General features: G+C 48.6%; 2 protein-coding genes across 3 annotated transcripts; one reads left to right on the top strand and one right to left on the bottom strand.

Moving 5' to 3' along the window:
* The first annotated feature begins 141 nt into the window (after positions 1–141).
* Positions 142–3,465, top strand: LOC8053376 (zinc finger protein 800). The gene is made up of 2 exons (XM_002435066.5): positions 142–472; positions 1,004–3,465. The coding sequence occupies exon 2, from the start codon at positions 1,017–1,019 to the stop codon at positions 2,991–2,993; it is 1,977 nt and encodes a 658-aa protein (XP_002435111.3). The 5' UTR covers positions 142–472; positions 1,004–1,016; the 3' UTR covers positions 2,994–3,465.
* Positions 3,466–3,731: 266 nt separating this feature from the next.
* Positions 3,732–26,264, bottom strand: LOC8053377 (serine/arginine repetitive matrix protein 1). Of its 2 annotated transcripts, none has more exons than XM_029973586.4 (9): positions 23,977–24,122; positions 21,159–21,343; positions 17,746–17,916; positions 16,102–16,224; positions 15,544–15,630; positions 13,378–13,682; positions 9,216–9,288; positions 7,865–7,914; positions 3,732–5,680 (listed from the first exon to the last, which is right to left on the bottom strand). In XM_029973586.4, the coding sequence occupies exons 2-9, from the start codon at positions 21,338–21,340 to the stop codon at positions 5,565–5,567; spliced, it is 1,107 nt and encodes a 368-aa protein (XP_029829446.3). In that variant the 5' UTR covers positions 21,341–21,343; positions 23,977–24,122; the 3' UTR covers positions 3,732–5,564. The 2 variants fall into 2 exon arrangements, with proteins under 2 accessions (XP_029829446.3, XP_040354680.2); XM_040498746.2 differs by lacking the exon at positions 23,977–24,122 and adding an exon at positions 25,941–26,264 and having other exon boundaries at positions 5,331–5,680.
* Between the last annotated feature and the right edge of the window lie 505 nt (positions 26,265–26,769).

Below are 26,769 nucleotides of genomic sequence, written 5' to 3'. Positions count from 1 at the left end.
GCGATAAAACTCTGAACCATTCCTCTCCATAAAGACAAAGGTTTGTGAAAACAGTGCAAGACCCAAAATGAAAAACAAATTTGCATGGCTAGACATAGTAAATCATTAAAATCATCACACATAGATGCACGTTACGTTTTCAGCGCCCCCTCGCGACTACTTCCAGAACCGAGGGCACGACGACGATGTCGTGCTCCGTAACCACGTATGGGGCATCGGCTCCCCCGACGATTGTGGATGTATCGGTTTTCTTGCAGCACCGCTGCTAACCCGGAATCGTCCTCACACCGCCACTGGCCTGGCCCGCTTCGTTCGCGACAACGGCACCGACCCACCGGCACATCCGTCCAGTAGCGACGGCCCACCTCGCCCGACCGCACGGAGAGCCCACCCGCCCTGCCGCTTTGGAGCTTCGATAAAAAGGACATGTGCCGCGGGGAGCTGCTGTCGGCAGAGGTCACCGCCTAAGCGGGTACGTACACGAAGTCACTCCGTCCAACAAACGGCGATGTAGACGTTCGAGATGACCCCTCACGTAGATGCGTCTCGCCTCCGCTCGAAAGGGCACCACCACGCTCGGTGGTGCCCAGCCTCGCTTCATGGCGGTGGCGTGGTGCCAGTTGACCGCGGTCGCGTCGCTTCCGTCCCCGAATGGATGCCGCCCGTCCGCACGTGTGTTGAAACGGACGAACGCGCATCCTCGAGCTCCGGCGGTTTGCGAACCGAAGTTTCCGACACCTGCTCGCGACAAACTGTTTCAACTGAGAAACGCTAACTGCGTCACCAGGCGCGCGCTCCTCCCGTGTTTAGTGGGTAACCGCCCACTGTCCCCGATGACCGCCCGCAATTTCGGGTATAGTTCAGTGCGTCAGCTATGCCCTCCCCTTAAGACGCTCCATCAGGTTAATATTAAACATAGAAGAGTGTGCACTCCACACATATGACGAGCATTTTAACATCGAGTACATTGTTTGACCGGACCACTTTGTTTTGCCGTTTTTAGGAGCGTGGACGGGATGGCCACTGGGAAGTCCAAGGCCCAAGCAGCGCCCACGGAGCCAGAGTGGGACCACTCCGTCCTGCAGCGACCTATCACTCTTGGGACGCAGAACGTCAAGCAGATACTTCACTGCATGAGCAATGGCAGCCGCGAGGTCAAGGACGTGCTGCTCAACGAATGCAGCATCCTCTTCGAGTGCAAAGTGTGCCGGAACCTCTTCCGCAGCCTTGCGAACCTCCTGGCCCACAAGAGGATCTACTGTACGGAACACCTGTGCGAGACAATGTCGCTTTGTTCCAGCCTCCCGGAGCCCGCCTCCGATACAACAGTGACGGTGATACCTCAACCAGTTCCCGCAGTGCCGACAAAAACTTCTCCCCAGCCCGTGATCCGTTTGACCCCGGTCGACGGGAACCCAAATGCAGTCTTCCAGAAGGTCCTGTCGCCGCCGCCGGAAAAGACACCCGTACGGCCACCTCGGTGCTCGGACAGCAAAGCACGAGGCCATGAAAAGCTTGGCAACTCTTTTCGGCTTACAAATTCCCTTAAGCTCGCAAACTCTGTCAAGCTCACCGTCCCCGAGAGACCGTTGGACTCTCCAAAGCTCGAAGTGTCAGAGACGCCTAGTGGTTCGGCGAAGCCTTTGAGCCCAGAGTCCCAACCCTGCCCAGAATCGGACAAGAAACCGTCGTCGTCGCAATCGCCCACAAGCCTTGCGACGTCTTCACGAGCCAGTTACCTGTCGAGCCGAACCGACTGCGACTTCTCCAAGCTGACGTGCCTCAACTGCAAGACGGAGTACACCTCAGTGAAGACTCTGTACCTGCACATGGTGTCGCTGCACTCCAAGACGCGACGCTACTATTCATGCCCTTTTTGCAAGACCACATTTGTGCAGATGTGGGGCGTCACCCGACACCTGGTGAGCGTGCACAAGCAGACAAGGGACCAGATCATGCAGCTCAAAGACAGCATTCAGAGCGGGGTGCTGCTCCGCAAGAGCAGGCTCCAGCAGATGGCAGACGGGCTACTGCGCCAAAATGGGCACGCATCGCCGCCGGACGGCCGCCAGCTGCACCAGTGCAGCAAGTGCCGGCGCCAGTTCGGCCGCAGGTCGTCGTGCATCTGCCATGAAAAGTTCTGCTTCCTCGAAGGTCCCCGCAAGGCACCGCGCGGATCCCGTAAGGGAATCCCGCGCAAGAAGATCCCCTCTCCTCTCAAGGATCCGCCATCCGGCGCGGACCCGCCCCACGTCGTTCTGCGAGTGACGAGCCCGCCGTGCTCCTTACAGTCTGACCCGGAGTCCTCGGCCGTCGAGACTCCCGACTCTGAAGAGAAGCTCGCTCTAGAGTTTCCCGAGCCAGAGCCGAAGCGGCCTTTGGATTCGCCGGAGCCAAAGCCTCCTTCCGAGTTGTCGGAGCCGCCGAAGCTGCCCCCAGAATCGCCAAAGCAGCCCCCGGAGTCAGGCTCGCGAGCCAACGTGCGGCCCAAGCGCATCGCCGAGAAGAAGATGAACAAAGACTTCATCAACAGCCAGACGCTGAAGTGGCGCTCTGCCAACAAGATCGATACGCACGCGGTTCTTCCGGGCCCACCTAACAAGCGCATCTCGCCAGCCGTCGAACGCAAGATCCTGTCCATCATCGACTACGACCGGCTGACATGCCTGCGCTGCGACCGACTCTTTTCAACCTTCTCCAACCTGCGGAGGCATGCGGCAATCCACCTGGGCTACAGCCGGTACCAGTGCACGCGATGCAGCTACCAGTCCTACAACCGGTCGGACTGCCGGAGCCACGTGCAGCGGGTGCACGCGGACGCGCACGATGTGGAGCGAATGATTGTGCACGTGCCGGGGGAAGAAGAGCGCCACCCCATGGCGACACGGTTCCCCCGGCTCGACTCCCTCTCGACGCTCGTGACGAGGTCTGGCGCGTATCCGAAACGGCCGCCCCCCGACCACCTCGGATACTGCCTCCAGAACGCCAAGTGAAGACGCCCGCCCCCGACGTCCTGGGGCTAAGTTTTGGTGGGGGCGGGCGTCACCGCTCGCGAACGTGCGGGGGAGGAAGCGTGCAGGCATCCCCGCGATGCTCGGGCTGATTGAAACCGGTGGAGACTGCGAACCGTGTCTGGAGCTCAGCTTGCAGCGCATGGTTCTGGCCAGGGCTCGGGATATTTAAGGAGAGAAAAAATAAATATGTTGCGAGAGGTAACTGGAACGCGACTGCTGGCAGTGTAGAGCTACGTGTTCCTTCATTCTTTGATTCCTGCTTACGGTCGAGGAGATGCATGAGCGGCGTTGCACAAAGGAAGCCGAGACGGTGTGATCCACCTTTTCGCACCGCGTCATCTACGGACAATGCAGCACCAGTTTGAAGTACACGAAATTCATGCACCTCTAAATTCAAGGAACTAACAAAGAGTAACCTGCAAGTGTTACAAATAAAAAAAAATTACCAGGAGCCTCTTTCGAGTATTCTATGCCAACTTGAACATTCAATGTCTAAATCCATACTAAACACTAGAGCTTTTGTGCCAGAAACATGAGATGGATGTCTGGTAAAGCCTATTAGTTTTATTGGGAAGGCTCCAAAGCTTCGGCGTCAAGCCGTGTCGGTCATTTCGCCATTACTGCCGCTGGTGTATTTTTTGTGCAAGGTGCACCGCATGTTCTGCACTTGCAAAAGCAACTCGGGAACGGTCAAAGAATCGAGACATTGTGGGCTTCTTTGTGCAACTCTGGAGGCATATTTTATGTGCAATCAAGATGACCAGGGCATTCACAAAAAGCAAGACTCCCATTCCTTGCGGTGAAATGGCTCTGAAAACGCAATGTGCCGGTACAGTGGCAGCTATCTCGACACTCTACAGTACAACAATAAATGCTTTGCCACCATGCTTTCGTCCTTGGCTAATAATGACAGTCAGTGACAACATGGCTTATATTACACATTCCCACGGGTGAAGTTCTAGACCACTTTCCAAAAGTGTGCGCCGACTGGGAGCTGCGGCGCATACTATCCGAGTTGGCCGCTGCTTGGGCACGTATTCTGAGCACGCAGTAGACACACGAGGGCCAAGTCAGCGTTTGGCGTGAACTTGGCCCAGCTCGTATCGAAGACGAGTGCTGCATCGGCGTTCGGCAAGGACTCCCATCCATTCACATGCTTCGTGCCCGAAAAATGGCGACTGCCCACGTTGCTTCGTGGGGACTTGAAAAGGGTACATTAGGTCGACAAAACCTGCAGTGAAATGTTGCCGATGAATGCTCTGTGGATGCCGTCGGCCCATTTAGCAAGCTGCTAACAAGCGTTTGGTAGGGTACAGAGAGAATGACAAACTTGTAAGCCAATATGCTTGCAAGTTTGTTGACTGTCGTTCAAGGCATCACGCTGTAAGTCTTTTAGGAACCGACATCCATTTCCTTTTGTATCTATACCAGTCCTTCCCCATTTTGTTTCTTTTTACCCTAGAATGGTCATTTAGAAAGAGACTGACGAGATTCCCAAAATGAAAATAGCTCGCAAAAGCATTCTAGACACTGCGCAGACCATGTAGCCTTTTGGAAGTGGGATATGACTTGGCTTTAAATTTGTTCCTTGTCAAGTATATAGTGAACGACAGGGTCACAATGTTTTCTCTTAACGAACAAGTTTGGGCATGTCACTCATGCACAAAGTCGGCAAGTTGGTAAAAAAAAGACATTTTTACAAAAAACAAGATGCAGTATTCAAGGAATTTCATCAGCTTCTTATCATGAAATGGGCAGACCCATAGGTAGATTGCAAATGACAGCACCTCTTCCCAAAGCACTGTTTAGCTTAAGTTTGCTGCCTCAAATTAAAGTGAATTGACAGGATGTGGCTAAAGAGAGCCTAGCAGCTCAGTAAGCTGCCAGTGTGTTTGCACTTCTACCAAGTTTGCTAACTCTACACGGGTACACCCACGCACGATAGGAGCAACACTCAACCCTGCCTTTATTACGACTGTGGCCCCCACAATCCCAGTCATCTCTAAGTTCAGCGTAGAACCCAAACTTCAAGTTCCAGCCCAAGGAGCTTGGTGGGGCGTCCAAGCTCGTATCGTTCACGATAGTACCCACGTGCGAGGTGTTACCCTCCTCAAGAGCTCGCAACGGCCATATGCGGCAAGCTCGCACTGAAAGTGAGGCAAGAGAAAAAAAACGCTCCTTGTAGATTCAAACCTGAGCATCTGGGTATGTCTCCCTTCACCCCTCCTCCTCCTCTCCTCCTCCCTTGCCTTGCCTCCCCTCCCTCCCTCCCTCCCTCCTCCCTCCTCCCTCCTCCCTCCTCCCCCCCCCCCTTGAACCAAACGTCGGCGTAGCACAAAAGCACACTGGATATTTGTACACACGATATGCTCGCAAAAACGAGTAGAAGCAAAAAAACGCCCGTGACTCGAGATTCGACGCTAAAGCCAGTGTGACGACAAAGTGTCCGAAAAAGTGCTCAATCCTGAAGTGCACCGCTGAGGTGGAGAGGGAACATTGCTGCACTGGCACGTTGCACGACGTGATCACGTGACAAGCTTTTCCTTCTTTTCAAGCGTGGTACATGTCGTGTTCCCAGCGTGCCGGAGACCGTCGGGCTCTCGGCGGTGGCGGCGGCGATTTTCCGCGTCCGTTCTCTCGTCGCTCTCCCCGCCAAGGTTCTTGAGCTGCAACGGTCATAAAAAATTGCAAACTTTTTCCTTTTTTTTTTTTTTTTTTTTTGTACACGCATGCACAAACAAGTACATGAACAGTTAGAAGAACTCTGTTCATCATTAAGCTGACAGTGCGGTGGAAGCTACTTGCTCAATGAACTAGTTGTGACGTCTACCCATACCCACGCGCAGAGAGCGGGACAATGACAAGGGAGGCAGTTGGCTGGATCAGCGAGCATGTGGCTTTCGCCGCACTGTCGGCGTAGGGGTGAATGGCGTACATAGGAATACAAAAAGTTCCTCTAAGGACCACAACTCACTATAGTAACATTACAAATACAACTCTGAAATATTTTTTTTTTTTTGCACTTGGGAGCTGTTCGATTGTTTGCAAAAGTATAAGTTCGCAACCGAGCGGTACTACGGGAGATTGCACGGGCTGCCACAAAGCTGATCTAAATTTGGCGGCGGAGCAGAGACCTGTTTTGTCACGCTAGTGGGAGCAGCTAAAACTGAAGCTAGCGGTGAAAGGACACCTCCTCCCAATCATGCCCTGCCAAGATTGACACATCCGTTCCCTCCCCCACTCCCCCCTCCCCTCCTTCCCCCCCCCCCCCCCCCCCCCCGCTCCCTCCCCTAAAAAGACGTCCATAATGTGAGCTGTCCGTAATAATGACACCAAAATGCATGCAGTTACCCAGTTCGTCTCCGAAAATTTTAATGTGATAGTATTTAGGAGCTTGTCGAAGAAAATCCGCTGTTGGCGTCAGTGGGACCAAAAAGTCCCATAATGCAATGTGAGCAGCCACATGTGACATCACACGTGGCTGTGATTTCGTCACCCTATTGACCCGCTAAATTTAGGGGGAAAATTTAGAGGAAAATTTTCCGCTAAATTTAGCGGGTCGATAGGGTCATGAAATCACAGTCACATGTGACGTCACCCGTGATGTCATGTGACATCATTTGACACTGCCAACTAGACCACGCACACACGCTGCACAGCTTGGGAATGAGAGCGGGTTTATATGACGAAGGCTTTGCGAACAGGGCCTGATAACACTATGCCAACAAACACGGCGTGTTTGTTGGCATCAATGTATCCGATAAGCGAAGAATGTCCGGGGCTGGGCAATTCTTCGACCCAAGCTTTGTCCAGTGTGCGTGCCGCTTGGTTTCAAGGTTGATCACTACCGCAACTATGCACTGGCGGCCATTACTAGAGTGGCTTGACTTTGCTTGACTTAGCCTGACCGCTTGGCGACGAAAGAAAATTGGCTTGGTGGCTAGCTAAATTGGACGCAATTCGAAACTCGCGGAGCCGAGAATTGGAAATATGGTGATTACGCGAGGAAAAAAGAAAAAAAGTCCAAATATTGGTATTTGTTGTGGGGTTCATTATGCGAGTAAAAACAGTATACCAAACTATTTTACGATCTCCTTTGAATTTGATATATCCGGGTCCGACTGTAGTGATACACGACCGCACGCCGGTACAATACTCATCCAGACTGAAACGCATAGGGGTATAGACTGAACCTAGGATCCCTGGGTTCTGCAGCGCAAGCTTTCATGTGCTTCGAGCTGGTGCACGCTGGCCCACTCGACCACCGATTACCCCCTATTAAAGACCAAGCAACTGGCAGACTTTAAAAATGAAAGACCAAAACACCCGGATCTCACAATGAGAATAGACGATAAAAGGGGCCTTACAGCATACCATTGTAAAAGCAAGAATAAAAAGAATTAATTTGAACTTTGCCCATTTTTTTTTAGGTGCTCACAGGGTGTCAAGACTTCTAAGGCATTTGTTTTACAGTCATTAGGGATTACACCGAGGAATAATCACTACTTTGCACAAATAAAGTGAAGTGACCATTGTACGTTTCAACAGCAGAAGGCTAGTCATCGCCAATGGGTTCCGCTGCAGACGACACGTTGAGCCAGTGTAATACCGCTGCTAGCCCAGGGTCTCTAGCACGCGTCACACACAGTAGCGATTACACGACCGCGTGCTGCCATTATGCTCATCCAAATCGGAACGGGCATGGGTGGGGATCAAATCCATGACCCACGGGTAATACGGCACAAGCTCTCGCTCCATGTGCTCCGTGCTGTGCTGCGTTAATGCGCTCGACCACCAGTCCACCGACGAAGATTGATGAACGCAAGTGTCACGAATACGTAGTTGCTCACCTCTGTGTGCATCCGGCCAGTAGCCTGGCCTCCGACTTGCGTTGCCATACCTGCCAAGTCAAATTGCAACGAAGCAGACGTCAGTAACAGGCCCTCCCGTAACAATACCCGTACCACATAGGTACAGTGGTGCGAGGCAGCCCATAACATGGCTTTTGAATTCTTTCCTCGAATAAGTGAGGTGTAAAAACAGAGAATGGAAGGTTAGTTTTTCGTTTCACACCCTCCAGTCGAATCTCGTTAATTCATACTCGAGGGGGACCGAAAATTTGCTTGAATAAAGCAAAGTTTGAATTACTGGGAGTTTCCTCCCGTAGAGACACATAGGATGGGACCTGGATGCTAGTTTGAATTATCCGCAAGTTTGAATTAAGAGAGTATGAATTAATGAGGATTTGACTGTAATTGTTTTGTGAAAACTGAAAGGAACTGAAGCCAGAGTAGGGTGACCATAATCCTCGGATTGCAAAACAAGACATAAAGGAAGGGGGGGGGCGAGGCAGAAAAAAAAGCTCCGCTTCGCATAAATGTAAACATGCACGATTTTCCAAAGTTCTTTCTTCAGGACACAAGTGTTTTTCTTCCCCATTTTTTAAACAATGAGGAAGAGATGTTGCCAACCGATGCATATCAAATTCAGCAATATAAAAGCCTCCCACACATACGTTTATGTGAGCAAAATGTATTACCAGATGCAACTAGAGTTTCATAGTATGTCTATTTTTATAACATTATGTCTGTGCCAAGTAAACATTTTTTTGGTTTTCCATTTGCTCTGAACCAAGCTTGCAACTGCTATGCAAGTTCCCATGAAAACGGGACATGAGGCCGTCCCACCAAAAAGATGGGACGGCAGGAATGAACCTTTAAGACGGGACTCTCCCGGCCAAAATGGGATGTCTGGGCTAAGGGCTAAAACAGCTGTGTCGTAAGGCTGCTACCGTGTTGCATCGTGCTCACTGAGAGCTACAATTCACATCGGTGAGAAATGTAAAGATAGAAACAAAAAAAAATCTAACTGGCTACTGTGGTGGACCCTTTAAATTACGGCAAAGAAGCAAAAAAAGATAGGACGCACAAAGAATGAGAATTGACAAGATCATGCGATGGTTTGTCAGCTCTCTTCCTTCGCATCTTTTTGCACTGTTTTCTGCAATATATTCGTGACAACTAGCCAACTTTCTATCTTCTGAAACTTTTTCAATTTGAGTGCATGGGCTCAACAATAATAACATTTTCACAAACAAGAACAAAACACTTTCAAAACAGGCCAATGGTTGATGTTGAACACCAGAGATAATATGAAAGAAACAAAAGCGGGAGTGAATGCAACAAAATTCGGAAGACAGACCTAGGCTCTGCATGAGTGCTGGAACGATAGCGTCCATGGCTCTCTTGTTCTTCAAACCGCTCGCAGCTGACGTCTAGCGATCGGAGAGAAAACAACGGAACAGAATAAATGACAAGCACACCACGCATAAATCTGCTGACATGTTCATTCATGTCCAAACGGGAGACTAGCCAAACAGCGTCATTCTGTTGGACAGGTTAAACATCCCGCACATTGATACTTTAGACATGTTGTTGTAAAACAAACTATCTCCAAACTCCGGTCTAAAAACATGCTTTTCGTGTAAGGATTGTCACATTATGAGGTGCTGGAGAAAACCAGCCTTCTGTGTTAAGTCCTTATTTAAAACTGTTTTGTCTGCGTTCCGCGCATTGAAAAGCTTGCGGGAAGTGCCTCAGCATGCACCTCGTATCGCTACGTTGCAGTGTTCTTCCACAGCATAAAGGCCGTCTGCTTTCATCGCCGCCTCCTAGGCAACAAACGCCGATTTCCCAAAAACCGTCTGCTAGCCAAAGTTTAATAGTTTTTAGAGCGCAGCTCTTAGGGGCCCGTTTCCGGCTTGAGCGGCGTCGCCGTCGGCGTCGGCGTCGCCGTCGGCGTCGGCGTAACCGCGCGGTGCATCATGGGAAATGTCCCATAATGCACCGCGCGAGCCCCCCACCAAGGTCACGTGACCTCGTGGGGGGTCACGTGACCCCCCGAAGTCACGTGACTCCCCTGAGGTCACGTGGCCCCCTCCTCGAGGTCACGTGACCCCCGCCGATGTCGCGTGACCCCCCGATGACGTCATCGTCACTGATGACGTCACCGGCATCCACATCGTCATCGTCATCATCACTGATGACGTCACCGGCATCCACATCGTCATCGTCATCATCACTGATGACGTCACCGGCATCCACATCGTCATCGTCATCACTGATGACGTCACCGGCATCCGCATCGTCATCGTCATCATCACTGATGACGTCACCGGCATCCACATCGTCATCGTCATCATCACTGATGACGTCACCGGCATCCACATCGTCATCGTCATCATCACTGATGACGTCACCGGCATCCACATCGTCATCGTCATCACCACTGATGACGTCACCGGCATCCGCATCGTCATCGTCATCATCACTGATGACGTCACCGGCATCCACATCGTCATCGTCATCATCACTGATGACGTCACCGGCATCCACATCGTCATCGTCATCATCACTGATGACGTCACTGACATCCGCATTGTCATCGTCATCATCACTGATGACGTCATCAGTGACGTCACTGATGTCGTCACCGGCATCCGCATCGTCATCGTCATCATCACTGATGACGTCATCAGCGACGTCACTGATGACGTCACCGACATTCGCATCGTCATCGTCATCATCACTGGTGAAGTCATCAGTGACGTCACTAATGACGTCATCGGTACCCGCATCGTCATCGTCACTGATGACGTCATCAGTGACGTCAGTGATGACATCATCGGCATTGGGGGTCACGTGACCCCCCCCCTGGTTATTTTAACCCCCCCCCAGTGCCCTTCCCTCCTCCTCCTCAAGAGCTGCGCTCTAATTCGGCGTTACAGGGAGTTGTAAGCGGCTTTCATTTTTTAATGAGCAGCCACAGTATTTCGCCACAAAACAGCGTGAACGCAGGCGGGGAGTGGGTTAACACGCTCCCCAGTGATACACGTGCCGTCCGAAAAGGTTATTTGGCATTCATTGCCACGGTGACGGCAGTGAAAACAGACGGCCTTTTTGCTACGGAAGAACACTATGGCGCAGCGATATGAGGTGCAGGCTGAGGCACTTCCCACAAGCTTTTCAATGGGCGGAATGCAAACAAAAACAGTTTGAAATAAGGATGCAGGAGGCTGGTTTTCTGCAGTGCCTCATAATTAGGCGAGCCTTACACAAAAGGCGCATTTTATTGGCCATCCCGCACCCTGTTTCTCTTATCTGTAACATGGGTCTAAAGTATCAAACTGCCAAACATTCTAGGTGCTAGTGCACTGAACTACGATAAGGACACTGCATCCTGCATCACGTAAACACCGTGCTGCCTTCCACTGCACATCAACAAGGCACTAAGAGCATTAAACGAAATTCAGCCATCCTAGAAGGCCCTATTCATCCCTATTACATTCAACGTGTCAGTGAAAGCTATGTGCACAAGTTGCTTGTTCTCGGAGCAAATTACGCAATGCATCTACTAATGTGGCACGGATGTCTTATGCTTCATTTGACTTGAAGCACAGTTACGAAGCCAAGGTGATGAAAAACACACTCATAGTCCAGGCTAGCTCGTTCACTCAGACAGCCTAGATGCATTTCAAAGCAAGGCACTTTCATTGTAGCCTAGGGGTCTTGGGGATTCGAAAGGGTCAAAACTGAAAGATATCGTCAAACACTGTTTACTGTTACGTTCTCATTTATCTTCAGACTGACTGCTAACATAACTTCTATTACTTTGCTTCATGTGGTTGCCATAGTTGAGTGTGTTAATGCTCACTGCATGCAAAGAACAAGCTTTTACTCACTGTCTACCAAAAACAACAAATAATCACAATCAAGCAAAACATATGTTGCATAAGCAATGTACAAGTTCATTGTTGGCACAGACATAGCAGCAACAAACACAGCAATGGCATCGAGTGAATATTTATTTATTTAGTAATACTGTCAGTTCCGTTCGGAACTTTAGTAGGGTGGCTACGTAAGTTTAAAGATCATGCGTTAGTTGGTAGTGCTGTTTAGGAACAAACAGTAAGGGGGAGCAGCTTACACAAATAACAGGGGAATATAATGAGACCACAGATGGATGCAGAGTGCGCCTCAAACTTAAAGTCGACACTGCATTTGCCGTTTCTGACAATCCCTACGGCTGCCGATTGAACTACTATCTGAAGAATGTTTGGATTCCTGATTTCTATCCCACCCTGAAAAGGCATCCCGAACGTTTTGGTGACAAATATAGATCAATGTTTGGGAACCCAGTGGCGGCGTTAAGTTTGGGAAGCACTGTACTTATATGAACCATAATGCAGTGTAATACACATTATATAAATTTAAAAGAAACAATAAAAGCAAAAATGCAAAAATACATTGGGAAAAAATTAAAATGATGTAATTAGTAAACCAACAAACAACGTCATGTGAAATAATGGTCTGAGGCATTTGTAAATGAATCTGCAGAAGTGGAGTGAACAATGGTGTCAGGCAAGCGATTCCATTCGGACAACACCCATAAAAAAAAATTAGCATTTAAAAAAATTTTTACTACTTCGCTGTTCTGTTAGTAGTCTGCCGTGTGCTTGTTGAGATAGTCAGCTTTATCTATGAGAGTTTTGTCATTGATAATTTCTAACAAAAATTTCAGTCTCGCAATCTTAGCCTTTTCGTCAAGTGATGATAGATCAGCTAATCTACATAATTGTGATGAAGAGTCTGTGTAACACAATTTATTAAAAGTTTGCTTAAATTTTCTTATGTTATGTTGTACGTAACCAGGATTGCCTCGCATGTCGCATGCAAAGCTGCTCCTTCAATTGGTTGCTACGCTTCATTCAATGCCACTTTTCTTCGGTGACTCGCGGTCGTAACTCGACGTAAGCAGATGTAAAGGCCGGTTCACAGATTCCCATATTTTGCGCAACGTTCACAACCGAAACGACAAAGTCACCGCGAGAAGTGCTCACCGTACTCAACATGCCAAGCAATGCGAACGGAAGCTTCACAAAGCAATGGTAAGTCGCGGTTGCCCCGGTGTTCTGGTCGTTGTTGTCGTTTTCGTTGCTCCGAAATCTAATTCACACATTTGTGACGGGTGCTTTTGCAGCATCCGAAACAGCGGCAACAACGAAGTCACCAGGACATGTGTTTGCCGTGAACAATGTGGCAAGCGATGCAAGAGGTATTGTTGCGAAGCAATTATGAGTCACGGTTGTTCCGGTGTTCCGGTCGTTTCTGTCGTTTTGGTTGTTGTGAATGCAGCTGCCACAAATGTGTGAAGCAGCTTTGAATGCAAAGGACACAAGTGTGTGAACCAGCCGCTTTCATAACATAACGCAACATAGGCAAGCAAGCGGTGCTGCGTGAACGTGCCTAGAGATCGACCGACTACGTCTCGAGCCGGCCGGCACAGAGCCGAAGCGCCACCCCACCTGGCTCGAAGCTGGGCGACCGTCCCCTGCAGCAGGGCGGGCTGCCGGGGCCGGTCCGGGACTGGCGCGTCGCCGGCGGGGGTGGCGAGGGTGGCGCCCAGCGGGGCCGCACCACGGCCACCACCCTGCGCAGGCAGTCCTCGCGGAGGTCCACGGGGGCCGCCACAATCTCCTGGCGGTCGAAGAGCGGCCGGACGCCCTCCCCCTCCCGCCGCACCACCCGGATCTGGGTCGGGTCCAGGATGCGCCGCTCTATGTCACGCTCCTCGGGGATCTCGCGGTACTGCACTTGCGGGGAAGGGAACCTGCGGGAAATGGGAGCATGTTGGATGGCTATGCGGTCCAAACTGAAGTGTCTAAAACGTGTCTCCAACTGCCGCATCTGCAGCGTCCCCTCAACGAACTTTTTTCGAAATTCGGTGCCACCTGGTAAGGGGATCAGTGGCCGAGCAATTCAGCGCACCGCAGCACAAGGAGCGAAAGGTCATGCTTCAAAACCCCCGAATCCTGGGTTCAATCCCCACCCCTGCCCGTTTCGATCTGTATGAGCGTCGCACCGGTGTGCAGTCGTATATCTCAAGGCTGCGTGGTGCACGCTAATGAACCCAAGCTAGGAGTCCTACTGCGCAGCCTAAATTTCCATCTATAGCATAAACCGGTGCTGCAACACCTTGAAGGCAGACCAACCTTATGCTGTGTAAACACGAACGCCAAATTTTGTTTCTAAATTAGTGCCGTCAGGTGTCTCGAAAATTTGTTTCACATTCAACAAACTAATGGCGGTCACGAAACCATATCTTATCACTTTCGCACTTCAAAAATTCATAGTCAAACTTTTGCCAAAAGACTGACACTCTGAAAAAAACACTTATGCAGCCATTGTCTGTAATTCGTGCGTCGTCTTGTATACCAAGGTCTCAAACGTACAGACCTTATAAGTCCTCCGCTTGGTGGTATCTCCAACATCTTCCTTCATCGGCCTCAAGAAGGCCACCATCAGTTTGGCGCAGATGCCAGACGCCGAGATGATGATAGGGATCAAAGTTGCCAGACTGAATTTCGAAAAGGACCCGTTTCCATTCTTCGACGTCACAAATGGCTTGTGCCTTCGCTATACTTCGTTTAATTTAAGTCCAGACGCAGCCGAAGCTACAAGCGCAAACATGTGGCCCTGGCCAGTGCTTGCACTGCACGAGCGCACGCGCTTGGCAGAGACGCTGAAAGCCCGGAGCTCGCGCTTGTAGCATTGGCTGCATCTGGACTTCAGCTGAAGCGAAGTATAGTTACAATGCTGGCAGTATTGAGGCAGTAGGGGCGAATAAGGCAGATGCTCATTGCTCTGCTGCAGCCCGCTCTGCAGATGATCAGCCAACAGAAACTGAAGCAGCTGCGAGTTGTGACGACATAACAACAGTGCCCGTGTCCCATCGTCTTCTTCGCCGGTGCTTTTATAACCAACCGCCAGGGTTGTGACAACTGACAGCATGACACGCTGGTTTCTGTGATGCAATTTGCTACCACTTTGGGTGTAAGCATTATAGTATGCTAAACACACAAGTCGAATGTGCATTCCAGGCAGCACACTACTTCAAACCACCGCCACCAGAGTAACTCAGCTCTGGAGCTCTGCCCCGGAGGGGAAGGAGGCTTCTTCGTGTCCCGCCTGTAGAAGGGTTTATAGACTACTCTCTGTACTGCATTAGAACAGTAATGAACAGCTTTCAAGAAATTTTAGATGATTGTCTGTCACAATGTACTTATTGCTTTGCGTTTTCAATAATATGTTTCTGGTGTGTTACTGGAGGAACGAAACAGGTTTAAAATGCTTGCCTCCTTCTGTAACACAAACAGCGTCCCTGCACACATTATACATCTTTGCACATTCGGTTTTATTTTTTTAGTGCCAAACCACTGACCTACGGCATTTGTCGAAGGAGCCTGCCAACAGACAAAAATATCCCAACGAGCCGGCATCGCTAGCAGTTCCACAACTGAGCCCCATTTCTAATAATGTTGCTTTAAACTAGATTGCTAAATCGAGACAAAGAGGTGTCTGTACTCGACAGACGTGTGTTAGTAGAGACTTAAATGGAAGGATAGGCTACGCCGCGATTTTCGTCAAATGGAGGTTCACGACGCTTCTCCCTCCCACATGTCCATGCCTACCTGGGTGGGGCTTGTTCAAACGGCAGCTCCCGCACGGGCACAAAGAGCGGAGACTTGGGCGGCGGGGAGTACTTCTTTGGCTCAGGCCTGCGTGCAGGTAAGTCAGGTGCAATAAAGCACAATTTTAAAACAAGTTATCCGACAAAACAAAGTTAGTAAAGCAGAGTACACTTGTTGCGGAGATCTTTGTTAGAGGTAGCTCTCAACACCCAGTAATCAGAGGTAGTCAATAAACCTTTTCCGCAAATTTTTGGTGCCATTTATCGGCACATCAGAATGCAATTCCGATGACCTAAAAAACTTAGCCAGCTATAATGTCTGTGGTGCTGTAGCAGACATGGATGAAACAAAATTTCGGTGCGTTGTAACTAAAATGTTGGGCTGCTTCCGGCATCACATTGCCACTGACTGCCGACCCGCTGAAGCTACTCTATCCGTCTCCAACACTAAGAAATCCCAAGCAGCCGTCTTGAAAACCCCGAAAGAACAAAAGGCAGCATGTATTATCAAACACAATCCCTTTCAACTCATACTTCCAGAGAGAGAAGGAGCCCCTACATGAACTCCTGAGGGAAAGCCATGCAACCTCCTCCCGGGACCACTTGCTTGGGCGAGCAGGGCCGTGACCTTGAGCGCGACCTTGACCTCCCACGCCCGTACGGCATGGCTGGTGGCCGGGCTCTGCACCGGCGAAATACATCGGTTGGTGGGGCTATAGTCGGTTACAAGTCAAGAAGGTAGGAGAAGCTCCTCCCACAAGCGTGATGCGCCCGTTTCTAATCTCTCCGCAGTCGAAAGAAGAGTTCACTGGAAACGCTCCTTGTTCCGCTTCAATGGATTCCCACTTGTCTCCGATCCCACTTTTTAAGAAAGCGACCTTTGTATTCATCGGAGAGGGAACCGAGCCCCTGAAAGCAGCCTTTGTATCCATGGGGGGGAAGCTAATCCCCGAAAGTCGTATTTGTTTCCGTCGGTGGGGGAGAACTGTAATCTCCCTCTCGTGGCTTCCACAATGCTAAGTCAAAGTCGAAAGATAAAGCAAATATGTACAGAAGGGCAAGACCCTCCTCGCGCGTTGGCCGCGACGTCACGGAAACGGTGGGACGCTATTGGATGCAAAGGTGGCGGAGGGATATCTGATTCCCTTTGAGGGGCATTTGCCGCTACCTTCTTAACCTGTAACTGACTATAGTCGTAGATGTCACTTTCACTACTCTGCTTTTATAGTATTCCTACTTAAGGGCTTAACCACATTGTTATGTGTATTAGGCAGATGTTAACCATTATTATTAAAAACACTGGCTAGGTGGCCCAAGACGCCGCCCAACTCGGAGGGTTTAGCTGTACGCAACCATCCATCCGTCTTCATAGTCTCGGTGTCTGAACCAACTGCTGTGCAACCCAAAAGGTCTGTAACTTTAGGCACAGACAATACTGCCTTGTACGATTAGAAAGAGCCAAGAGTAGACCTAATTTCTGCCATTGTCCCAGCAGCACAGCTCAGAAAAGAAGGGAAACGGAGGTTACGGCTCACACAAATAGAAGGTGTCTGGACGGCACAGCAAAAAAGTGAGGATTAATTTATAGCGCAGTGGGACAGGGCGGTCTTTTAATGACAAAAATAATCCCTGGAGAAGAGGGGGACAAAGGACAAACAGAAATCTCCAAACACAGCCAGGTGACTGGTGTGCGAACGAAAAAATCCGCCTGGTCCTGGTATCGAACCAGGAACCTTTCCATTTCCAGTGGAGCGCTCTGCCAACTGAGCTAACCAGGAGTTAGAAGTCAGTAGAGCGAACGGGTCTTATCAGCGGCCACCATTCTAACACCAACAAGGATGAACGGCTTTCATTTTTAAGGTTATAATGATAATGCAATTGAATGCAAAGGAGCAAGTGAGCTGGACAAAAATGACGAAAATCATCTCTAGAGAAGGGTAGAGTACTTTACTGGGAATGGAGAGGTCCCTGATTCGATACCAGGAACAGGCGGATTTTTTCTGTCGCGCACCAGTCACCTAGCTGTGTTTGGAGATTTGTATTTCTCCTTTGTCCGTCTTGTTCCCCTTCTCCAGGGGTTATTTTCGTGAATACAATACCATGATGTATTGTATTCTAATTTCGGAGGTGTAGATGCAAAATACAAATTTTTAAAAGAGAATACTATTGCATCATTCTCCGACGACAAATCCTAAAACTGTACCTGTCGGCGTGGCGCGAACGGCTCCTTGGAACTGGTGAGGAGCGAACATAGTCGCGGCGCTCTGAGGTCCGGACGTTTTCACCAAAGGACGAAGTCCTTGGCCGGTGGCTTTCGGGATGGCCGCGCTCGGCCGACTTTGATCTTCGCCTTCGGTTCGTACAGTAGTAGTCCCTTAAAAAGAAAAAAAAAGATCATTAAAAAAACTAAGTGAGTGCATAGCTCAATACTCCGTTCACAACTAAGCCAACAGCGCAGTGGAAGCTGTGTGCTCATTAGACCAGTCGTAAGTTTATCTTTAGCCTTGTGATCACACCCTCTCCCCTACACACACACAAACAGCGGGGTCAAGCGATGAAAAGAGGGTGGCTGATTGGTCCGGCAAGTCCTTGGCTCCCCCAACTCTGCCAGCAAAGGGGTGAATGAAGTATTGGCGAGGAGATCAAACTGTAGGGGGTGCGCTGACCCATTTGTTGTCCCCATACTTCGGTGTTTACCCAACACAAGGCCTATGCAGATGCCAACAGGCCTTGTGGACATGGTCATTTCAATGTAAAAATACTAACAATAAACGAAGTGACGTTAAGTGCCGGACCTCTCCCGAAAGCAGTCATCAGAGAACTTGACCCACTTCGGCTTTTGTACAGAGCTGGGCACCGTGCATGCTGCAATGTTCATGCAGGCTGGAGTAGCAACAAACGAGCCCCTCCGTCCCCTCAGGCGACCGGAGGACACAAACTCCAGCCGAAAGCTGACGCCGCGTTCGGTTAAGTCAGCCGAGCGCTGAGTCATTGTATTTGTTGTCCCCATCCGTGTAGTTCTAAAGTTAACTGCTCGAGGCACCATGGTCTGATCTCCTTTCCAATAGTAGGCACAACGATTAACCCCTTAACCGTCCTGGACGAGCCTAGCTCGTCAATGTGGAGCCGTCCCCAAACCCTTCGAGACGAGTGTAGGTTGTCTGCTTTCCCCGGTTCACGCACCGAACCGTTTTGGACGAACCAAGGCTCGCTCATGATTTAGACTGTGGCTCTGCCAACAGATGGCAGCACGGAATTATTTTTCTAATTTTTCTTCTATTTTATTTGTGGATAGAAATATGATTTTGAAGGCAGTTGAGGGTCAGAAATTCACAAAAACTAAAAACGGTCAAGGGAGTATTAAAACTTCTACAACGATAAAAAAAAAAGCAAACGACAACAAGCATAACGTAAGGGCACAAATGAGCTGGTGTATACTGCACATTTTGAAGCAACCCGAGACCAGGGAACACAAAAGTTGACACCAAGAGACGAGAAGAAGAACGAGAAGAACGAAAATGTTCAGCAAATGATAGGTGAGAGGCTCGACGGTAATCCAGAGGTTCATCCCTCTCTGAAGTATACCACACAGATAGTGGCCTTCATTTCTGCATGCAACCTACTTTTAGCGACTACTGTACCCCAAAAAAAAACTCACAAGCGAGAATGGAGCTATCCTTCAAGCCTGTTTGGTGTCTGGTGTCATTATATATGTGATCACTACTCTGTCACGCATGTTAAATACCCCAGGCCAGCAGTAGTACAGCACTGGCTAAATTTCTTATCTATGGCTGAGGCAACAGACAACCACCAAGGCAGACTAACTTCCTGCCGAAACAAACGCACAACACGACGCAAATATGGACAGTTGTGACAGGACCCACATAATTCCAACCAAAACAACCAGACAAAATCATTGCACAGGCAGACCCGTGCAACCTTTTTCTGCCCGGCAGAAATTCTCTTGACCTTTCTCTTCCCTTTCTAAGCCCTTCTCGACAATCTAAGCCCTTGTCGCAAAAGTTCCAAGCAGCAGGGAACTAGGAAAAATGGTCAGGAGAAAGAGAGAAGTGGTTTAATCTTTTCTTGGTGCAGGAATTGGTTTTTAAGTGCTAAATATAAACTTTCGACTGTGTAGCATCGGCAGACATATAGCTTGAAACGGTTGTTTTTAAGCAATAAAATAAATAAAAGAAAAAAGCTCTCTGATTTTCAAATTCAAAAAAATTGGCAAAGATGGGGGCAGCACTTGTTTTGGCAAATTTCAGTTAAAAAAATAAAACCCATTTTCCCCATCTTCTTTGTAAAGTATGAAACCTGATCAAAAAAACACCTCGCAAACATAAAATTAATCAGCATCAATTCACTGTCTCCTCTCACGCATATCAGCAGACAAACGGATTGAAATGGTTTAAACAGCAGAAGTCCTTCTGGAATTTTAGATAGTGCATGTATAACATAGCAGCCCTATGTTTAGGATAGGTTGGTCATCATCTTTTACTTAATCTATAATTGTAGTGTCCAAAATGAGACAGTTAAGATGAAATATTGATTGTGTCTTAGGAAAACATTATTACGTAAACAAGCATCCTCATTAATGGTGCTACTCACGGATAATTTACATAGCTGTGCCCGCCCCACAGGCAGAGTCAGTCCTTTGCACCAAACCTCTCACTCAGCAAGCCCCCGTCTATGAACTCAAAGAATGATAATTATGTACTCGACATGACCCCTTCATGACAAATTAACTCACAGTTACACCAGTCTATCTATTCACTTGTATATTGAAGGGCCTTTTCATAATCCTTTCGAGGTCTCCGAGAATAAATAATCCAGATGTGCAGATAAGCAAACTTTCCATCAAATTAAATTACCAATTTGCTCATCCGGATTGCACTGTTGTGAACTCCGTCTACGCACCCTAAGCGTCACAGAAGACAAAAATACTATTGCACGGGTCCTTTTTCCTCATTAAAAACGAGCCGAACACCACGACCCTTCCCTTTATCAGAGCATTTCTCAGGAAAAGGGCGTAACGAAATTTCTGGTCACGTTTTGCATAAAAAGGCCACGCGTGATCGTAAAAGTTGGTTCAAACATTCGCGTTTCATTGAGTGCGTTGCATTCCTTTGTTGCCACTTGCGAAGAGAGAACATGCTGAAGCCCCGGAGCACTTCCAAACTGCGTGCACATATTTTAATATTTTTTACGCTTCATTCTTTCACCGTGGGCTTCAAATAATCGTGACAATCTTATAAGCAATCATGTCGCATGGATAGTGCATAAATCCTATCTCATAAGTACTGCAAAACCTTCAGTCTAAAATTACATTCGGGCCGGAGGTATTCCGGGATCACCCAACAGGCGGCAGCAGCGTACTACCACCTTCTCCAGTCATAAACAGTTACGAGCAGTTGTAATCCACTATAACGCACTCTAACGCAAATTCTGAAAACCGGCTTTAATTTTGAATTTCTTAGGAAGCTTGGGACGTGGACTTAGGAACCATTGTAGGAAGACAATGTCAAAATCTAATTTAGAGCCCCTCGAACAAACTGTCGAGCAACCCAGACTCAAACCTTTTGAGAGCGCCAAAGCGCATTAGAATTGGTGTACCTCTGGTGATTGTTGTGGTTGCCTCGTGGTGGTGTCGCCTGCCGGTACTGGCCGTGGGGAGGGCTGGCACAACGTGGCCTGGTACTGGGGTGCTCCGGGAACCGATGCTCGTACTGGTGCCTCTGGTGGTACTGGGACCGCCCCGGGGGACCGCCTGGTCCTCTGATCTGGTAGCTGTTCATGGCCTGCACAGTAGCATGCACAATGAATTCGGTGGTGTCCGTCGAGCTGCTTGCTTGTCGGCGATGATTGTCTTGGACAAGGGGCAAGTGGCAGGAACAGACAAGGTACCTTGCGGAAAACGTTATGTAAGGTAGTGACTTGTCAAAGACCACAGTCAGAGAAAAATATTAATGGGATTGAAGGATGTGTCGAAGTTGGATGATGGATATTAAAAGGCTGGAATGGAAAAAGTGTCAAGAGTCAAAAAATGTCACATGACCGGTGCTGGGATGTGTATACGCTGACAAAACTAAAGGAATTGAAGACTGGCCTGTGTGAGGAATTTAGCGTCCAGAAGAGATCATTTTCTCTAATACAAAGGTTTCCATAATAAGTGGCCAACTTACTGTGATGTGGAATATTGTGCGATCCTTTAACATATATGATGCTCACTATTACGAATTGCGAAGCCTCGAGAAAAACAGTGCAACCAATTAGATATGTATGCTCAGCGTATTGACGTACGGTCCTCCTGAAAATACGTCGTACCAACAGCAGCTGCCAAAGCTCTCGAAGACAAAGCACGCAGAGCTCCTCCGAAAAACAAACTTTATGACGTTCCCCAGCTGTCAAGTATAAAACATCATTGGCTGCACTAACTGAAATGATTAACTAGGTATCCTTCACACACATTGAGTGGAAATGCGTGTGAAGACTCCCTATGCGGAGTGCAAGTTCGGCTGCTTTTTGCACAGGTTTTGTGGTGATGTAAGAATGACGAGTTCTTATTGGCCGATTTAAAATAATTGTGGATGGACCTCAACGCAGCGTTAAGATTTACCCACTATCCTTCCAATCAAGGCTAATCAGAGCTCGGCATTGTTTTGACGTCACCGCAACACCAAAGCAAGAAGCAGACGACTTGCTTTCCGCATAGGCCCCTTGCTCTAGGCCAGGGCTTGATTAATGGTGATCAGGGATGGGCAGTATTTCAAATACAAGTATTTGAAATACATATTTTAAATACTTTGTGTATTTTGCATTTGTATTTAATTACAAATCGGGTAATGTATTTTACGTGTGTATTTAAATACTAAAACGTGGATATTTCAAATACAATTGTAATTAAATGCAATTTTGTGGGCGAAAATACATCCCTCAAATTTATTGTCACGGCAATTCTTGTTTTTATCCAAGTGGTAGTAAGATATAGTCTCTATCCTTTATTCGGCCATGGGGCTTTTTTCCTTTTCTCCTCCGGTTTTATTTTAAAGGCACTGTCCAGAGCAGGAAGAAAACTATGTTCTGCACCGAATGCAGTGTCTCTCAATCAAGCACAAGCGTTTAGTGACTTTGTGATTACGGTGCTAGTCCAGGGCAACAATAGTGACGAAATCGACGCACACAGGCAGACTGGCTAAATAACTGCCTGCGACAACTTGTGATACTTTCCAGCCTGATTTCCATCCATATTTTTGCCTGGAACATTCTAAATGCGCGGGTCGTCCAGATTTTTGTAAAAACTTCTCTAGCTAGTGCTGCGCGTCTTGGTCGTCTCGGTTCATTGTTGGTCTATACCAAAATGTAATCGATAAGAAAGCTGGTTGAAGCTCTGTACTTTTTTCACCTATTACGTCCAAGCTGATTACATTGTTTTGTGATTATATTTCTATTACGTTACTACAGTCTCGCACACTAACCCCCGAGTGTGCGATGCAAAATTAAAATGAGATGCCCAGAAACCCGTTGCAGGTGCCCTGATGTCGCTGACGCAAATTTTGAGGAATGTATTTGGAAAAGTATTTGGAGGAGACCAAATACAGTTGGTTGTATTTGTATCTTGTATTTAAATGCTTTTTTGGAAATGTAATTAGATTTGTAATTAAATACATTTTCGACGAAGTATTTTGTATTTGTATTTCGATACATATTTCCATGTATTTTGCCCATCCCTGATGGTGATAATGCACAAGTCAGGGTCCTTTAAAAGCGTGTGTCAGCATCTGTCTACGCGCAGTAACAGAGAGTACGAAAGAAGTAAAAAATATATATGGTTAAATAAATAATAGAAAACCGTCTTATCAAAACAATAAGAACGCATTTCCTGCAGTTATTTCTCGAAGATTTATATAAACCAATAAAATTCTGCCATTCTGCCACCTTGGCTCCCGCAAGCAATGTGAGAGAACGTAAAGACGCACAACCGAAAAATATTAGATTTTGCTCAAGCTTGAGAGCTACATGCCTATGCTCTATCTCATCACAAGTTCGAGCGAAACCGTTGCAAGAAGCTCAACATACAAGGTTCTAGAAGCATCATGTATGCTTCCTTGAATACCAGCTGAACGCAGAGGAAATTCATGTATGGTATTCAAACCAACCGGCTCAGCTCCAGGCCGTCGCATCATGTATGAATGTTAACGGATTGCACGATCCTTGAACGACACTATGGTGGGCTAACTAGTAACCCACCATAACGACGCTTCAACTTCACGAGCACACGATCACAGCAGGCCCACCCAAAATTATTAAGCTGTCTGTGTAGACGACATGAATGTTGAGCAGCATGCTCCAGTATTCTCCAAACTAACGAGCAGTAGTCAGTGGGGACGCCGAGCAGGCGCTCGTTGTATGACAAGCGTTCCCTATTTCTTACCTTACGATATGTCCGGAAGAAGTGTCAAAATATCCCAGAAGTGTTGATTGGGTTACACGGCGAACAGATTAATTAATTAAGAGATGCAATATGGCTCCGCGGTCAAAACAACAGCAAACCAAACACCAAACGCAGACAGCGAAAGTGGCAGCATAACCAGTGTTGCCGCCGAAAAGAACGCTCCGTTCAGTGCTCAACAAAAATCCAACAAATTCGGTAAACGATTTTTTTTCCTTCATATTTTATTTTCTTGTCCACAGAACTCAGGGACGCATTCAAGGCACGCGAGCGTTCAAGAGAAACGGCGTTCCGCGGTCGACAAAAAACAAAACAAAACCATTAAACATTTGCCGCGTCGATGGGGAAGGAAGATACGCGAGCCGGCGAAACCGAAAACATCCCGAAGCGCGGCCGCACGCACGCAGCAGCAGTTGCCGCCGTCGAGTAGCGCACGGAACGGAACATCCGTGTTGTCAAAACAAGCCGCGAACTCGGCACATAAACAAACAAACCCAAGAAAAGGGGAAAAAAACGATTCAAAGAAAGCAAGCAGGAAGCGCAAAGAAAACAAGCGGGGAGAACGCCGGCACAAAACGGGTTACAGAGGGGGGCGCTTTCTCTGGCTCGGTAGTCGCGCGCACCGGCCAATTTGCCGCTCATATCTGGGTCAAACTGGACAGATGTAAGGTACAACCAGCACTAGCAGCCCGCCCTTTGGCGTACCCCGTGATTTCGGCGCTACCGGGTTCGGTGGGGTGCACGGACCTCAAACCGTGTCAATACGTCCGCCATACGTGACGGAACATCGAGACTGCGAAAACATATTTGTCACTCAGTTGACAAATCGATATGCGTCCGAAAGGCAGAGGACTCGATCGGGCTTCTGCTCCACGGAAACGATTGAAATGCGGAGCGGAAGTTAGTCTGCTTCTTTTGCTGGGTTTGTGGTGACGTCAGAATGACGAGCTCTGATTGAAGGATAATGGGTAGACCTAAGGTCTACCCCCTATTCCTCAACCAGAGCCAATCAGAGCTCGGCATTCTGACGTCACCACGACCTCTGCAGAAGCAGCAGACGAACTTGCGCTCCGCATAACGTGCAGACAGGATGTTGCCTACACAGATGGGCAGACAGTAAGATTGCAAGACAGGTCTGCGATATTTTTTTTTAAATAATATTGTTTTTTTAGAATTGCTAAGCATACTGTTAACAAACTGTAATAAAAAAAATCTTGAAAACGTAGTTGTTAGAAAGGAGTGGAAGAAATTATTGTTTCGCCAACACACACAATGCCTCGACCGACATATGCTAGTTTGTCATACGGAAGCCTATGCATCTCCTTTGCCTAGTTGCAGGCATGTTAGAGGGAGACTCAAGACTGTACACACACCCTACAACATTCACAAAACTGCAAAAAAAAAAAAAAAAAAAAAAACTTTTAGACATATTTTATTACCTCTATTAGCTGAAAGGCACGTAAGAAACTAGTCTTGTCAACAGGAACCCTGTACTGATATATGCAGGCTCATACCCCCCGTTCTCCTTTGCCTGGCTGCAGACGATGGCGTAGCAAATTTATTTTCCGTTTCCGGTAGTTAGATTTACCACTCGACGCTTTAGGCCGGGAAACCTTGCGTTTCCCGGCCTAAATCGGGAGATGATGATCCCGGTGGGAACTTTTAAAGCGCAGCTTACGTGGCGACTGCGGCAACACTGCCAAGAGCGTGCGCGCGCCCGCGCGCATCGTGGGAGAAGGGCCAGAAAAACAGGAAGTACCGTTAGGATAACTTTCGCAAGACCAAGGCCGCAAAGAGCGCATCCTCAACGCTTATCCCATGCCGCTCCTCCGCAACGCACGCGGGGGAGCGCCTTGCGCGCGTCGAAAGCACAATGCACCGCCTCTAAAATTAGCGCCAAAAAACGAAATGTCACGGGACAACGAAACAGAGGGCCGAGTCCTTACCGATTGCGTGCAGCGTTGCGGACGTTTTCGCCGGAACCCTTCCGTCCGTTGCAAGAGTGCTCGGCCCGTCTTAGAAATCGATCTAGCAAAGGGCGAGAGGCCAGCGGGACACGGCACTGGTGGAACACTTTCGCCAAACCGGTTGCCAGCAGAGGCACACACACACACTGAGCACCAGACGTACTACACCAGCCAGCAACGCTACCGTCCAGGCTACCTTTGAAATCTCGCCTGCTTTCCACTGCTCCGAGTTCGGTGCTCGCGCTGACAACCGGTTTCTCCGCCGCTGATATCTCCAGACTGGCTCTAGGCTTTCTTCGGTTCCCCCCCTTCGTGCACGAGTGTGTGCCGAGGGCAACGCTGCTGTAACCGCTGCGTGCGAGACGCTAGGATTACCGGAGATACCGAAACTAGATTGGCTCGCGAAGGCTGGTCGTTAATGTAGTCCCCTCGCCGACGCGACGCAGTGACGTTTCCCCTCTCCCGCACAGGGAGGCGGCTATGCAGCAGACGGTGTGGTAACGAGTGCGTGCGAGACCAGTGGCATCCGGTGGAAGCAATGAGCTCGTTAGTAGACGCAGCTACTAAAACTTTTAAGTACAGTATTAACGAGTAATCACCGAAAGCACTCAACGTACCACTCCCTGCAAGCATGTGCCTTACGACTGGTATGGAAAGGAAATGTACTGCACTCGAGTTTCTGATAATGGTTGGCAGCCGAGCTGTGTCACCGCTCAGCTGGGGCTCGTGTTCAATAAGCAAAGCACCGTACAATAAGTAAAACAATGACACAGCATTAGTGTCCAATCTATGCCTTGTGCTCGATCAA

This window comes from Ixodes scapularis, unplaced genomic scaffold (genome assembly GCF_016920785.2).
Source record: "Ixodes scapularis isolate PalLabHiFi unplaced genomic scaffold, ASM1692078v2 PGA_scaffold7__128_contigs__length_106722199, whole genome shotgun sequence".
Lineage (NCBI taxonomy): Eukaryota > Metazoa > Arthropoda > Arachnida > Ixodida > Ixodidae > Ixodes > Ixodes scapularis.
This window is presented reverse-complemented; position numbering and strand designations above follow the sequence as displayed.